The 15,901-nt window shown below is 32.9% G+C and overlaps 1 protein-coding gene and 1 long non-coding RNA gene across 4 annotated transcripts in view; one reads left to right on the top strand and one right to left on the bottom strand.

Annotated features, from left to right (window-relative positions):
* Positions 1–3,570: 3,570 nt before the first annotated feature.
* The window catches only part of LOC106690419 (uncharacterized), a 105,610-nt gene continuing 93,279 nt past the window's right edge, over positions 3,571–15,901 (top strand). For 2 of the 3 annotated variants that reach the window (XR_010844167.1, XR_010844166.1), the window contains exons 1-2: positions 3,581–3,671; positions 13,134–13,358. This is a non-coding gene — a long non-coding RNA (uncharacterized lncRNA). Of the gene's footprint in view, positions 3,672–13,133; positions 13,359–15,901 lie in introns of all 3 variants that reach the window. The other variant, XR_001344600.2, reaches the window with a different exon arrangement.
* The window catches only part of LOC106690418 (aromatic-L-amino-acid decarboxylase), a 15,729-nt gene continuing 7,020 nt past the window's right edge, over positions 7,193–15,901 (bottom strand). Inside the window, exons 6-13 of the mRNA XM_014435858.3 lie at positions 14,613–14,849; positions 14,306–14,545; positions 13,118–13,417; positions 12,680–12,845; positions 10,725–10,795; positions 10,154–10,395; positions 8,132–8,200; positions 7,193–7,531 (exon numbers count right to left, since the gene is read on the bottom strand). Of these exons, the coding sequence (XP_014291344.1) occupies positions 7,393–7,531; positions 8,132–8,200; positions 10,154–10,395; positions 10,725–10,795; positions 12,680–12,845; positions 13,118–13,417; positions 14,306–14,545; positions 14,613–14,849 (1,464 nt within the window). The 3' untranslated portion in view covers positions 7,193–7,392. The remainder of the gene's footprint in view (positions 7,532–8,131; positions 8,201–10,153; positions 10,396–10,724; positions 10,796–12,679; positions 12,846–13,117; positions 13,418–14,305; positions 14,546–14,612; positions 14,850–15,901) is intronic.

Below are 15,901 nucleotides of genomic sequence, written 5' to 3'. Positions count from 1 at the left end.
TTCAGGTTACAGAAAGTATTAGCAAAAATGGTCTACAAAAATAAAAAATACGAATGTACATTACTGATTTTATTTTTTTAACATATTTTATTAGAAAATCGTCAGTGTGAATTTTAAAAAAACTATTGCTTTTAAAATAAGTCTGTTATTTTTTTTTCCTGTGACCTCTGCAGAAATTTCTTTTCTTAGATGTGAGAGAAGGTCTTGCTGCCTTACTATATCATTCTTTTCTCTTCATCCACTTCAGATAGTGATTGGAATGAGACAAATCTTCTTCATGCATTATTGTCATTGGTTCCTCAACATCTCATTTACCTTCTTCTTCTTCATTAGTAGAGACTTCTGTTTCAGTCTGTATGATTTTCACATCAGTTTTAAATATGAACTAATTCTGCTCACGAACTATAATCAGTTTATCAACATCTGCATCATTCTCTGAAGCATCATGATTTATACTTTTAATCAAGGTCGAAATCATCTGCTGGCTGGCTTCATCGTTGTTTCCTGTTGATTCTTCATGGTTGTTCTCTTTCTCCAACAATGGATTCCCTGAATTTCCTATGGTCCTTGACCGAATAGCCTCTCAAACTGCAGCTAAGAATAACAGATCTTTGAGATTCAAATTTTTTTATGTCGTAAGGACTTCTTGTACTACATACGTGAGTAGAGTTGTACGGTTGAAAAACATACCATTATTGCCTGCTCAGTTTTCTGTAATGAAGTAACTTTTTTTTTTATGCCAGTTCGGATTTCATGAGTGTTCGGAGTATCGAAGTTCCTATTACCAAGATCACACTGAAATGATTAATCGGAATGATAGTGTGAGGATCTTCATGAATGAAGTCAGAGTAGCTTCTGACGATTGTAATTCCGATTGTGTGTAAGGATTCCTTAGGAATGCGGATAAATAAGTTGAGGGTAGATTGCTACTCATCGAATATTGCTGAAAAACCAATATCATCTTTACAAGATTTTACGATATTTTATAAAAATTGATTGTGGAGAAAATAGTAGCAAGACCGTGAAATTTATGATTGATATTTAAAAAAACAAAGTGAAGGTAAAATATAAACTAATAAAACAGCCTGGTTTCTAATGTCCTGATCTTAAAACTGCTGTTTTATGGGAGTGGTACAACGAATATTAGAACCGTCTACAATTGGTTTAAGAAATTCAGAGCTGCCAAATTTCATCTGAAAGATTAAGACCGCAGCGGCCGCCCAGTAACATCAGATATGGACCTCATCAAGAGTATGATCGCAGAAATCCGCGATAAAGTGTGCATGAGACATTGGATACCATTTCCACCACAACGGAACATAATCATTCGATCAAGACGGGATATGTGAATCGATACGAAGTTGCGTTGGCCGTAAGACAGAAACTCTTATGCTGGATCTAAAAGTTTGCCACTTGTCGCAAATTCATGACTTGTACGAATGCTTAGTAAACTGAGAAAGCAACGTCATTATCCACACCCTTGTTTAGTTCTATTAAATTTTTTCGGCAATTGCATTCGATTTTCATTATAAGAAGGAAGAAAATAAAGATAGGAAAAATAAATAGAAACGTAAATATCAGCAATGTAGGTTGTAGATGATACAAACTCATATAAATAGTACTATATAACCTATAAATTCAACCTTCATTCTAGAATTTCCATCAGAAACTTTTTAATTTAATTACCAAGACGTGTAATGTCTTCATAAATACATATTTGACATATATTAAATAAAACATAAACTGCTAAAGTTAGTAAACAAGATTAAAAATAATGTATTTACACCGAATAGATAGAATTTTAAAATACAGATTCTTAAACAAGAGTTAATTATTGAAGCCAAAGATTGGGGGAATTATTCAATTAATTAAAACACCGAGAGCATGATACTCATCTCTTGGCAGTTCTAAAACAATGCAAACTGAAAACAAGCGTTTGTATGCAGCGCGGGGGCCCTTTGGTTTGTGCACAAACTCCAAAACCCGTCGAGTTGGCCGCAAATTCTGGCTAACTTATAAAAGCCAGTGCAAATAACCCATCCATACACTTGCACATGCGCGAATTAGCCATAGCTTGGAAAACGTATTGAGGCACCTTTACATTTCGATTGGGACATTCTACCTAATCCTCCATACTCCCCAAACCTTGCCCCATCCGATTACTACTTGTTTCTCTCGTTAGAAAATTCTCTCCGTGATAAATGTCACAAATCCGAAATCGAAATATAAATGCACCTAGATGAATATTTTGCAAGTAAGTCTCAACAAGTCTGGAAAGAGGAGGGCATGATGAGCCTTCCTGAGAGATGGAAGAAGGTAACAGAGCAGAGTTGTTCAGATATAACACAGTAAATCAACTTTAAACGACCAATATCTTCCATTGATTTCATATAAAAAAAAGAAAGAAAGAAACTTATGGGATACCCCAATACATCTGGAATTTAATCAAGAGTTTCTTATAATTAAATTCTGCCTTAAAGAATAGTATTCTTTTTATATCTTCTTTTAATGTGCATGTTTTCATAAGTTCAATTAAGTTTTAAGAAAAGTTAATTTTTTTAAAATGTAGATTGATATAAAAGCATGAGGACTAAAATGTTCACATTAATTTTATAAAAGAATTAATGTTGAATTAACACTTTTAACCCGGCAAGAGTGGCCTACTTTTTTGTCCCCTAAGGGGTGTCCCGTGAGCATTTATCGCACGGTAGTCGATTTTTACTATTTTTTATATAATTGGTTGTAATGACGACAAAAATCTTTAAGATTACTTCCAATGCAACTTGAAATTGATATTGTAAATTTTAGCTCCTTCCATCAGGGCCTGAAGAACACAGATTTCGTTAAAGACCTAAGATCTTCTTTCCCCGGCTCATAATTTAAAATATGAAATGCAGGAGGTATTCAGGTGAGCAAAATTCTCAAATTAGAAAAAAAATATGTCACGTTAGGAGTGTACTGGTGTGAGAAAAGCCCAGTCCTACGGTTACGAGGAGGCCAGAGCAAAACTGAGTACCATTTACAGTGATATGAGGATGGTCCGCTCTTTGTTTACCGGGCATTTGTACAAGCCTCCGATTAGTGGCGTGCGGCTAATGTGGACTCGCCTTCAGGTTTCACATTGTTGCTGAAGCATCACAATTATAGTTTTATCTTTTTTATGGTTAGATTCTTCCTTGTCAATAGCTGAAATATTTTATCCATTAATCGATTTCTGAAAGTTCTTGCTTCTAGATTGATTCAGTTTGTTAAGACTCGTATATTATTCATAGTTTTGTCACATATTTTAGTTAATTAGGAGTATAAAACGTCATTTTCTCCATATACTAATAAAAAGCTGAGAAGTATCTCACAATTAGAACCTATTTGGAATCGGGGGGGGGGAGTTAATGTTCGTTTAAATAAGCTACTAGTTAGAAAAATCTACTGATCCAGGGATTTTAATAAAATTTTTATAATGATTTAAAATATTTCATTGTTTTTACTGAATGTATCGAAGAAAACAAATTAAAAACTAAATCTTGTGCTACATTTAGTAATGCTATCTACTGGCCGACTTATAAAAGTTGATGTAACCTACCCTGGTGTTACCCAGTATTTCAAAAGTTTAAAATTTTATTTGTGCGTTTCAGTGTGGTTTTAGTGTTTTTTCTTACTGATACTTTACCCAAGTAAGTTATTTTTGTGATTCACATTGATATTATGATTCTTTTTATTCGTTTCACTGAGAAATTCATTTCTTATTTGAAAATATTAAACATACTTTGTCTATACACACACTGTCAAATAAATGAAAATTAACTTGACAGTTTATTTACTTGATTTTTTTTTACAGCAGGTTGCTAATTATAATTATCTTCGCTTAAAAAAATCCAAATAAACAATAATTGACAATTTTAGTTATTAATTTCTTGATATATTAATTTGGTATTTGCTTTAAGTACATAATGGCATTAAAATCAATAATATTGATTTTTTTTTATATTTACTAATAGAATTCCAATTGAAATCATACCCAATGTTTTTTTATTATAGGTGAAAACAAAAAATTTAATTAATTCATTTTTAGATAAGTCTATTTGAATATGTTGCCATATTTTTCGTTTCTTTAAGGCCACTTCTTATTCATTATGAAATTTTGTTTATCTAGCTACAGTCAGCAGTTTTATTATTTAATGACTGGAATATTTGTCCATATCAATAAACATAGATGAAGAGTTGTTCAACCCGTCATTGGTTCAGCCCTGTTTCACCCCACTCTGCTAGGCTTCATCAGGGCTAAAAAAGGTACAAAACAACTAAAACTATGTAGAAAATGTACAATAAAAAGATACAAAAAAGTAAACTAAAATAGGATTAAAAATTATGTATATATATAAGTGAAAAAATTATATAGAAATGAACAAAAATAAATAAATATAATATGTACAGTATTAAGTATATATAAAAAATTAATAACATAGACTGTTAGATTTAAAATGAACAGGAGGTGCAATAACACATAAAAATAGGAAAGTAGATATGAGATAAATTAAAACAAAAATTTTTCACTCTAAAAGACGGAAAATTAAGGAAGTAAGATGAGAATATTTAGAGGTCGAGAAAGAATAAATAAAAATTAATAATAAATAAATAAAGAATTAATCAGAACCACCCACATTTGCCGAGTTTAAAAACAGCGAGCGAATAACGAAAAAACACATATTTTTAGTTGTTTTTTATCTTTTTTAGTCCTGATAAAGTCCTGCAGAGTGGGACGAAACATCGGGAAATATTAAATAAAAAATTAAAGTAAAAAATAATAAAAAATAAAGTATGCCATGTTAGTTCTTGGAACTTTGTTGTGAAAACAAAGAAGAAAAAAAATATATATTTTTTTTTAATGCTGCTCTGATCTAGGTATGATTTTGTTAAAAAATCTATATTCATGAGAGATATGAGGCTATTTTGACTAAGTATAAGAATGGTAAACCACACTGTTTTAAATCCTCTTGCAATCTATTTTATTTTGCCAGTGCTTGAAATTTTAGTTTTAATGATTTATAAATCATTAAAATATTTTTAAAACAATTAGTGCATCAAATAAATTTTATTCTTTAACTTTGTGATGAAAATATCAAATTTCATATTGTCTAATTTTTATTATAGTTATTTTTTGCAAACTTCTAATTAGTAATATTTAGTTCTATTTGATATTCGTAATGCAATTTATATGAAAGACAGATAAATGCATTTAAATTAGTTATAAGACATCAAATATTCTATATACAAACGTATTTCTTTACAGATTATATACTATGTTTAAATTAAAAGAACTCTTATGATAAATAGCTTTATTGTGTTTTCTTTGAATAAATATACTGGATGAACCATAACCAATTTATTATCTCAATGAATCATCTTAAGAATACTTTTAACTTTAACAATTCATAGGACAACAAAACTGTAGAGATAGTAGCGCTTGCCTCCTAATAATCAATTGTTTAATAAACTTTAAAGCCTACTGTAAGCATTTTGTTTGCCCTTAAAGTAATACAATCAAGTAATACAATTAGTACTATCATCAATGTGGACTATGTTCCTTCTTCCTGCCAAATACTGGAGACCTTGATGGTGACTTGGAATTGCCATTTTTTGGAGATAATAAGGAGCTCCTTCTAGATGAAGAACCTTCATTTTGTTGCCGGCAGGTGGACCATATTGTCCAAGTGGCAAAATCTTTGAACAAAAGAAAATTCCACATGTTATTAATTAGGATTGATAGAAAACATTTCCATTAGTTCAAATTTTAATCTTTTAAAGGAAACGTAAATTTTATTTTGAGACGCCCAGTTAATCAAAAAAAGGATTTAGTTTTTCAGAGATTAATTAGTGAATAGAGGTCGAGTCAGAAAATTAGTCAGAATATTTATAGAAAATCTTGATGAGATCATGATATGAAATAGATAAATAATGGATCTCGGATAGATAAACAGTAAGTTTTGGAAAGAATTTATTTTTAAAAGGTTGAGCCATGTATTGTACATCAAAGATAAGATTGCTCGAAGGTAAAAGAGGGGGAAGGGTGCGCTGTGGTGACCGTTCTCCTACCGATCCCCTCCTCCCCCACCACTCTTCTGTTATCTTCCCACTCAGTCAAATAGACTTACTTTATCAATTTTTTTTTGTTGGAGCTTGTTATGTTTTGAAGTGTACAAAGCCCCTTCTACATCTAGATATCTCAGTCTGGTTATTAATCAGATTTTGAGGTTAGAATACCTCACACTAGCTAGATAGGCACCTACCCCCACACTAAAGATTCCAAAAATGTTATACTTCCCCCTTCAATTGTATATGCCGTAAGTGTATGCCGAGTTGAAGTGGCTCTACCCAACCACCCGAAGGCCTTTTTTTCCTATTCCAAGTTTTTAAAATAAAAAACAACCTATATCCTCAGACTCCTCACTCTACATTCATCCATCCAATCATTAAATGCCAGATCCCAACCGATAGATTCATATATACTCTTCCATAGAACCACGTCCTTCTGCAAATTCTTCGTCACACATGCCAATTTCCTTCTGAAATCCTCTCTCCAACTAAATTTGCCAATCCTCGTTCAATCTTTCCTTTAAACAACATCTATTCCTTCAATAATGTATATAGAGCCATATATTGTTAACTGTTATAAATTGTCATTCAACTTATGTTTTAATGTAAGTTTCAATAAATCTAACGAAAAGATCTACAGAAAAATCAAAGACCTGGAAACCGAGATGAGAATTAGAAGGCTGATGTTCTATGGGCACATGAAAAGGATGAAGGAGGAAAGATTGAACAAGAAGATCTTTAACAAAATTTTTAGCTACTAAAACATGGGAGGATACACGAGACAAATGAGAGAGGAATTAAAAAGTCTTAAAATTTCAGATACCGACTATCTAGATAGCGATAGATACGTATAGAAAAACATTTAAAAATCTGACCAATATTGGAAGAGGAAAAAAAGGGAAGGGGTATGAAGTGGTCCGAAGAAAGAAAAGAAAGGCAGTCGAGGATCATGAAACTGCGATGGGAAGAAAGTAAATCAAGACTCCTAAAGAAGCCTAAACATTGATATTCATGTGGTTCTTAGTGGATGATACGTAATTAAAAAAAAAAAAGAACTCATATGATAAATAACTTTATTGTTTTTTCTTTTAATACATATGCTGTTTGAACCATAACCAATTTATTATCTCAACGATTCATCTTAACAATACTTTTCACTTTAAACAAGTCATAGAACAACAAAAATGTAGAGATAGTAGTGTTTGCCTCCTTACAATCAATTGTTTAATAAATTTTAAAGCCTACTGTAAGCAATGTTTTTTTGCCGTTAAAATAATACAATTTCTACAGTTTGTACTGTCTTCAATGTGGACTATGTGCCTTATTTCTGCCAAGTACTGGAGACCTCGAAGGTGATCGAGATTGAGATAAGGAGCTCCTTCTGGATGAAGAACTTTCTATTGTAGCTGGCAGGCGGACCATAGTGTCCAAGTGGGGAAATCTTTGAACAAAAGAAAAATCCACTTGTTAATAATTAGTAATTTTAATCTTTTCAAAGGAAACATAAATTTTATTTTGAGAAACCCAGTGAATCAAAAAAAGGATTTAGTTTTTCGGAGATTAATGAATAGAGGTCGTGTCAGGAAATCAGTTGGAATATTTATAGAAAATCTTGATGAGATCATGATATGAAATAGATAAATAATGGATCTCGGATAGATAAACAGTAAGTTTTGGAAAGAATCTATTTTAAAAAGGTTGAGCCATATATAATACATCGAAGATAAGATTGCCTGTGGGCAAAGGAGGGGGAAGGGTACCCCCACCACTCTTCTGTTTTCTTTCCACTCAGTCAAATAGACTTACATTATTCAAGATATACCTTAAATTAAAAAGCAATCCAGAAAACATTTTAGTTTCCCTTCAGGTTCTTCAGTGAGTCCCTAGTATACCAGAAAACAGTAATCAAAATCAAGGAAAATAATTGAGGAGATAAGGAAATGACAGGGTTTTTCCGTTGCATAAGGGGATTTTCCGTATACTTCAATGATCAGTATCTTATATTAATATAATATATTTATATATATATAGTTTATATTACCTAGCTGCTAATTCATTGGCTCCAGCTTCAATAAAGACAAATCCTAGTGGCCAGCTTATCCATGAGGCACTGTTATCAACAAAGATTACAAATTCTTAATTTTATATTTAAACTAACAGTAATGATTCCACAAAATGTACTGTGGTAAATTTACTTATACATGCATTGGAACCTTGTGCAAGAAAAATTTAAAATAAATTTCTATTTTATAAGAAAGTAATTACATTTTCGTTTACATCTTTCCAATATTTTATTTATTTGTATTTAGTTATTTGAACCATTGAAATATTCATTAGCAAATTTATATGTACTTGTATTGAAGCCTTTTGCAAGAACAATAACCTGTACACCATAAGTGGCTGGTTCTGTTGGATCCAGTTATAATTGAAGGGGTTATGTTACAAATAGTTAATTTTAAGAAAACAAAGTTCATTTGTGTTTTGTTGCAGCTTGTTATGTTTTGAAGTGTACATTGCCCGTTCTACATCTAGGTATCTCAGTTATTAATTGGATTTTCAGGTTAGAGTACCTCACACTAGCTAGATAGACACCTACCTCCTTCAACCACACTAAAAATTCAAAAAATGTTATATAGCCTCTTCATCGAATTACCCCTTCAATTATTTTTCTACTTTTTATTGATATACTTAATTATTTACATGGAAATGGATTATCTATGCTAAAAAAGAAAAGAAAAATCACAAATAAATTATTTCTGAAGATCAAAATATAAGATCAATAATTATAGCTATGGGTCCCTCCGACCCGCCAGTCGTGTTGGGGGTTAAACTTATCTCGAACAAATGTATCTGTTTTAAATAAATATCCTCATTTTCATTCAGACCTTGGGACTGAAAATTACTATTAATTTTTATATATATAAATAATTGACTGTGTTATTTCAAATTATGAAGAAGTTGATCAGAAGTGCGGCAAAAGAAACAAAAATAGTTAACAACTATTTATTTATCGACGTGTCGCCCCACTTTGTAGATCTTCATCTGGGCTGTTTAAGTTGAGAGTTTTCAAAATTTTTCAAAGTTAATATTTCGAAAGCTCTTAACTTCAACATTCCTGATGGAGTTCTACAAAGAGTGGCAAAAATTCGGCAAATAAATAGTTGTTAACTATTTTTGTTTCTTCTGACGACACCCCTGATCATCTTCTTCATAATTTTACAATTAATTTTTATTTTTGTGAAATAAAAACAAAAATTTCATCAAAATCGTTTTCATAACAGTGTACTTTTAACACTTCTTGAAGTATTCAAGCCTTAGAATAAAATTGTTTATAATAACTGTTTTCCAAACATATTATGTAAAATAAGTTTTAGTAAAAATCATTTAATCCCTTCATTCAGAGAGGAATAATGATTTTATTTTCTAGAACATTTATTGATATCTTGGTTAAAAAGTAATTATCTTGTTATTTTTGGTCAAACGTCAGTTATGCAAGAATTTATGATGCTGCAATTCAGGATGTTAGTTATCAATTTATAAACTAAATTAAACTAACCAGATTCTTAGGCTATTGTTTAAGAATTTAGCATTCTTGAATTAGAAAATTTTTTTAGAAAAAGGAAACCTTTTTTTCTTCTACTTTAATATTGCTTATTTTGGTTCTCTGTAGTGTTTTATGGGAAAAATTAATGTAGAAAGCTGGTGCCTGTGGTACATCACATACACACGCTTATGATTACACGTTATAATTGCCTTTATAGATACTATATTGAGGATATATGACACTTATCCTGAAGATATGGACGGTGCGATTGGGGAAGACAATGTGGAGTTGCCAGTCAACAAAATCCAGCTAGGAACAGATGGCATACCTCCAGAATTTATAAAATATGGAGGCAATGAATTGATTAAATGCCTTCAAATGCTGTTCCAGAAGATTTGGGACCTTAAGTTGCTTCCATGAGAATAGGAAAACAACATCATAATCCCAATTCACAAGAAAGGCAACCAAAGCAAATGTGGTAACTATATGAATATATTAATATGCATTTTATTGACTTACACCGGAGCATTGATACTTTCTGGGGCATTGACGGTGACAGCGGAGCTCCCTGACATTTCGAAGTCATCGTCCTCATCATAGGTGCTTTGAGATCTCTGTCCCCAGCCTCTGGACAGCGACCTGGCGATCTTGGGGTTATAAATATTCGGATCGGAGACCATCCTGACGAAGAAAGATCTCTTGTAGGCCAAGGCTTCATTTTTCTTCCTGTCGGCCAGTTCGGATACATCGTTCGCATTCTCCTTAAATACAGGAGCAAATAAAGTTTTACATTGAACAATAGCAGGGTGATTTAAATAACTTTATCTAAGCTGATTAATTTTTATAAACATTGACTAACCTCCTAAAAAATTCAAAACATCTGTTCTAATTATTCAATTATTATTTTATTATTGTTTCTTGTGCTAACCAATAAAAAGTAAATGCGACTTTCTTTTGTGTTACTTATTTAAAGACATTAAAAATAACTTTTTGGTTACTGCCAGTTTTGTATTTATGAAATGTTAGATTGTGGCGTTTAAATAATATGCCAGAGACCTGAGTTTAATAAGCATAAGGAATTTTTTGTTACCTGTTCTTTCTCGAGCCTTTGTATTTCTAGCAGATCTGTTGAAAATTGTGCTATAATGTTCCAAGCGTGTTCTGTAAAAAAGAAAGAAAAAATACACACTTATGCATTCATTTAAAACATGGAGTTGAATAGATTTGCTGCTTAAAACTCCATCTTGATAAGAGACTTACTTGGTATCCCCATACTAAACTGAAAGAACAAGAAACTGCTCGTAGATTCTGATTACTACAACACCTTGACAAATGCTATAAACTTCCCATTTACTATAAAAAACACTTATATAGCATGATAATCAGTCCAATTTGGAAATACAGAATTGAGCTTTGAGCTTCCACCAAACCTTCAAATTCTTCTCGAATACAATCCTTACAATCCAAAATCCTCTGTAAAATTCAAAACTTTCCTTATTACATCACAAATAAACTCATCCACAAAGACCTTAACATGCCATACATTGCAGATTTGGCCCAAAATAGATATATGTCCTCATACTCCAAAATCCTTATCTATCCAAACCCATTAGTCTTATCCTTAACAATCCCTGATAATCCTCATAGGTGACTGAAAAGAAGATGGTAACGGGATCTTCTAATTTAAATCAATGATTGAAGTACCACCATTGGGTGGTTCCTTCCTGAGACTACATGTGCCCTGATTCATTCATCAAATTGACTTGTATTTTATTGTACAGTTGTAAATTGCAACAAATAAATAAAATTATTCAATAACTTGTTATAAATTTCTGTTTGTAAGATTTATCTTCGGGTTTCCCAGACGCTCTTATGTTTTCTGATACTATACCGAGTTGAAGTGGCTCTACCCAACCTCCCGAAGGCAATACATCTTCGTTTTCCCAATCCAAGTCTTTAAAATAAAATACAACCTATATCCTCGGACTCCTCACTCTAAGTTCATCCATCCAATCATTAAACGCCAGATCCCAACCAATAGATTTATATATGCCCTCCCATAGAACCATGTCCTTCAGCAAATTTTTCGTCACACATACCAACCTTCTTCCAGAATTCTCTTCCCAACTATATTCGCCAATCCTCATCAATTCTTTCCTTTAAACAACACCTATTCCTTCAATAATGTATATAGCCTTATATTGTTTACTATTATAAATTGTTATTTAACTTAATATTTTAATGTAATTTTAACCTGCATGTGAATAATGTATATAGAGCCATATATTGTTAACTATAGGGTGTTTTTTTAAGCCCGATAGAACTTGAAATTGTAAAAAATAACACAAAAAATTAAATTGTAATCAAAATTTTTTTTTTATTCGAAAGATCAATACGTGACATTAACATTTGAAAATGATTTCGGACATATGGGCACCGCGGCTGTTCTTGACGAAGCGCATTCTGGACGTCAAATTTTGGGCCACTTTTTCGAGCACTGCTGGCCGTATGTCACGAATAACACGAACAATGCTGGCCTCCAAGGCGTCAATTGTTGCTGGTTTATCAGCATAAACCAGTGACTTCACGTAGCCCCACAGGAAATAATCGAGAGGTGTCAAATCGCACGACCATATGCGGCAATTTTGCTTATTAACAAACCCGTTAAGCCAAAAATGCGCCTCATCGCTGAACACAATTTTACAGAATGCGCTTCGTCAAGAACAGCCGCGGTGCCCATATGCCCGAAATCATTTTCAAGTGTTAATGTCACGTATTGATCTTTCGAATAAAAAAAAAATTTTGATTACAATTTAATTTTTTGTGTTATTTTTTACAATTTCAAGTTCTATCGGGCTTAAAAAAAGACCCTATATTATAAATTGTCATTTAACTTATGTTTTAATGTAATTTTAACCTACATACGGAAACTTTCTAATGTTTGCCAGGCAATTAATCTGAATCCGCGAACAGTTATCTTAGGGAACATTTGTCCCAGAAGAAAATTATTTTCTTATTTTATGTACTTATCACAATAGGCATTACCAACATCCTCGATGGTGGCGTTTTGGGCTGTCGGGCAGAACCTGATGATATAGCGGTTATTGACATAAGCAGGTACCATGTGCAACTTGCCGCTGGCATTGATATTACTCAACAGTTTCTCGTTGAGACTGTCCGTGCCCTTCAGTCGGAAGCAGACCAAGCTCATCTGCAACAGTTTTTTTGTTTTTTGCTCAGTTGTTATGCGAATAGGCTTGTTCACAGATGTCCTGTTTCTGATGTTGAATCGAAAAAAAAATAGTGGTACAAAACGAAAGAGAATAAATGCCCTGCTTTAAAAAATACATAATTCTAATTCTTCAATTAAATTTACAATTATAAACTTTAAAAGCAAGTTTTATATTAAATCTAATTAAACTTATTGATTTACAATGAATAAAAAATTAAGATGTATGAGTGGCCTTAACACTTAGTAGTTACCTTAACTTCGTTGCAGATTAAGAACCTGCTGTCCTTCTTTACCAAGCTCTCGAAGTGCTTGGCTAGTTGACAGTGGTGTCTTATGTAGTTCTGGAGACCGGTAATGCCGTAACTCCGGAGTACGAACCAGAGCTTGAGGGATCGGAACCTTCTGCTGAGGGGCACTCCCCAGTGGCGGTAGTCGATGGTCGAATTGGAGTAGCCGTGCTGGAGGTAGAGTGGATCCACCACTAGGGCTGAGGTGAGCTTGATTCTATCTTTCACCCACATTATTGAGCAGTCGAAGTTCACCAGGAGCCACTGCACAAGAGAGTGGTAGTATATCAGCAAACAATAAAAGTAAAGAATGTTGAGGCAAAATGATTTAATTAAATAAATTTAATTGAATAGTTAACATCAATGTCAATCTTTCTATGTCCCAAAAATTGTTCAATGTAAGGTCTGTTCCAATAACCAGTTTGACTAACCGGAGCATGAGTAGTAAGGATTTTCCCCTCTCCAAAACTGTACCATGCATGCTCCATACAACTCCAGACAGTAAGAAATGGTTGTTCGAATAGACCTATAGTATCTTGTGGCTTTATAAATACATTTATATAATAATATAGATGCTTGAATAAATAGTTTAAATATTGAAATCACAAACAACGATAAAAAAGTAATAGATCCTCTGGGACAGTTCCCATGATTTCTTCTTTTTTGCAAGAAACCTTTCTAGCCATAGCCATGTTTACCCTTTTATGGCTACACATGTTGGAGGTGTCAACTGTACATCAATAAATTAGGTATCGTTCGCATCATGCACCCTATAATATACAACATGGGAAACTGTCATAGCCTTGAATCTATCAATTCCAAATTCCTGGAAAGCTTCCCCTATGAACAATCAGCTCTTCTAGTTCTTACCTATTCTTACCTTCTCATACTGCACATAAACACACATGGATATATCTCCTTATGTGAGAGATAATAAATTTCCTAGATTCTATAGAGCTTTTGAAGGACACTCTAGGGGACAAGTTATATATAGTAGTCCGTAAATAGTAGTTGTAGGTATTGCAATGTAGCCTCTGTATCTTTTATCTTTCAAATAAAGGTAATAATGCGTTTCTTACACCAACCTTTTGGCTGAATTCTGTAACAGTGAAGTACAAAAGTTTTTTCCATCACTGTAAAAAGACATTATACCTTGTTAGGATTTGTGTTAAACGAGTCTGCATACTCTATTCCATTGAGGAAGTGCTTCATTTCTGGGATGAGGAAAGCGCTACCCGCATAGGCAGCATCGATGTGGAGCCAAACTGTTGGGAAGAGGCGACAGGTTGGTCCGATCTCCGAAAGGTTGTCGAAGCTGCAACAGGATGTCGTACCAAGTGTTGTCGATACAAAGAATGGTATCAGACCCATCGCTTTGTCCTCCTCCATCGCCTACAATCAATTGTTTGTTAGTATAGTATTGTAGAATTCAAGGTCAAATGATTGCCCCCTTCCATACCTGTCTGAGGGTTGCGCCTCTGAGTGAGCATTTTTCATCCGGCTCGAGGATCCTCAGCTTTACGAAGCATATCATGGCGGCCTTTTCTACGCATGAGTGAGCCTCCTTGGAGCAGTAGGCCATCAGCTTCGACAGGAGGACTCCTTCCTCGACGAAAGGGTGAAGCTGCTTCAGCCGCTTGATGGCCTGGGCCCTGGCGGCCAGCATGTTAACCAGGACGCACTCGCTAGCCGATGTCTGTGGGCATAGGATACATAATTGTCCCGATATTTTATTGAAATGGAAAATTTTTTTTTCTAGGAACAAGTCTCCTAAGAATAATTACAATGAACATAAAATTATTGTTTATGTTTTAGCTAATTTTTTTGTTTATTATTTCTTTATTGATATTTACAGCTGAATTAAATATCAATTATATCATATAATGGAAAGAAAATGGAAAAGAAGGATTTTCCGAAAGTTTTTGGATTTTAAGGATTGGATACAAAAGGAATTCGATGTTTTAGTGGATCCTCAAAGCTCAACTCGTAAGTCCAGATGGGGCTTATTGTAGTCATTTAAATAAATGTTTTATAATTTGTTTGAAGTTTTGACTATGTGTCTAGTAAGGGTAATAGTCGGAATCGACGGGCAGTTTCCTGTCTTTTCAATCTTATGTGAGGATTCCAAGTCAGTCGTTTGTCCAGATGTACTCTGTTAAAGAAGCGAATAGGGGAAAGCAAAGTAAGGAGTTCTGTAATATAGGAAGGTTTATTATTCCTTAGGGATTAGAGTGGGAAAGAACTAAGGAAGTATTTCCATCGGAAAGAGGGATAAAGTGACTTTAGGATAATATAATTTTCAGAAATATATCTGTGACTGGAAACTCCAAAGATAAATCTTATAAAGCGATTCATAAGACAGTTTAATTTGCCTTTAAGTTCATTAGTCGAGTCCCCAATATAGCAATTAACCTTTAAACGGAGGAATATATAATCTCTTATTAAGTGTAATCTTATTTTCTTGTATATTTATCAAATTTTAAATAAAATTTTAAATTGAGTCAAAACATTTATGTTTGAACTTACTCCAATTTATTGGTAAACTAAAAATATAAAAAAATAATTGTTAGACATAAATTCCTCATACTTCAGCAGAACCAAAATATATATTTGTTAAAAAAAATCTCAAATTAATAAGTGAGTCCTTTATGCAATGGAGTGACATTTTAAAATAGACTTAAAATTCATTAGACCACGTTACAAGTTAGATATAGACAAAAAAAAAAAAAAAAATCTCAAATTAATAAG

Source organism: Halyomorpha halys, unplaced genomic scaffold, assembly GCF_000696795.3.
Source record: "Halyomorpha halys isolate HHAL.00 unplaced genomic scaffold, Hhal_1.1 Scaffold1709.1, whole genome shotgun sequence".
Classification (NCBI taxonomy): domain Eukaryota; kingdom Metazoa; phylum Arthropoda; class Insecta; order Hemiptera; family Pentatomidae; genus Halyomorpha; species Halyomorpha halys.
This window is presented reverse-complemented; position numbering and strand designations above follow the sequence as displayed.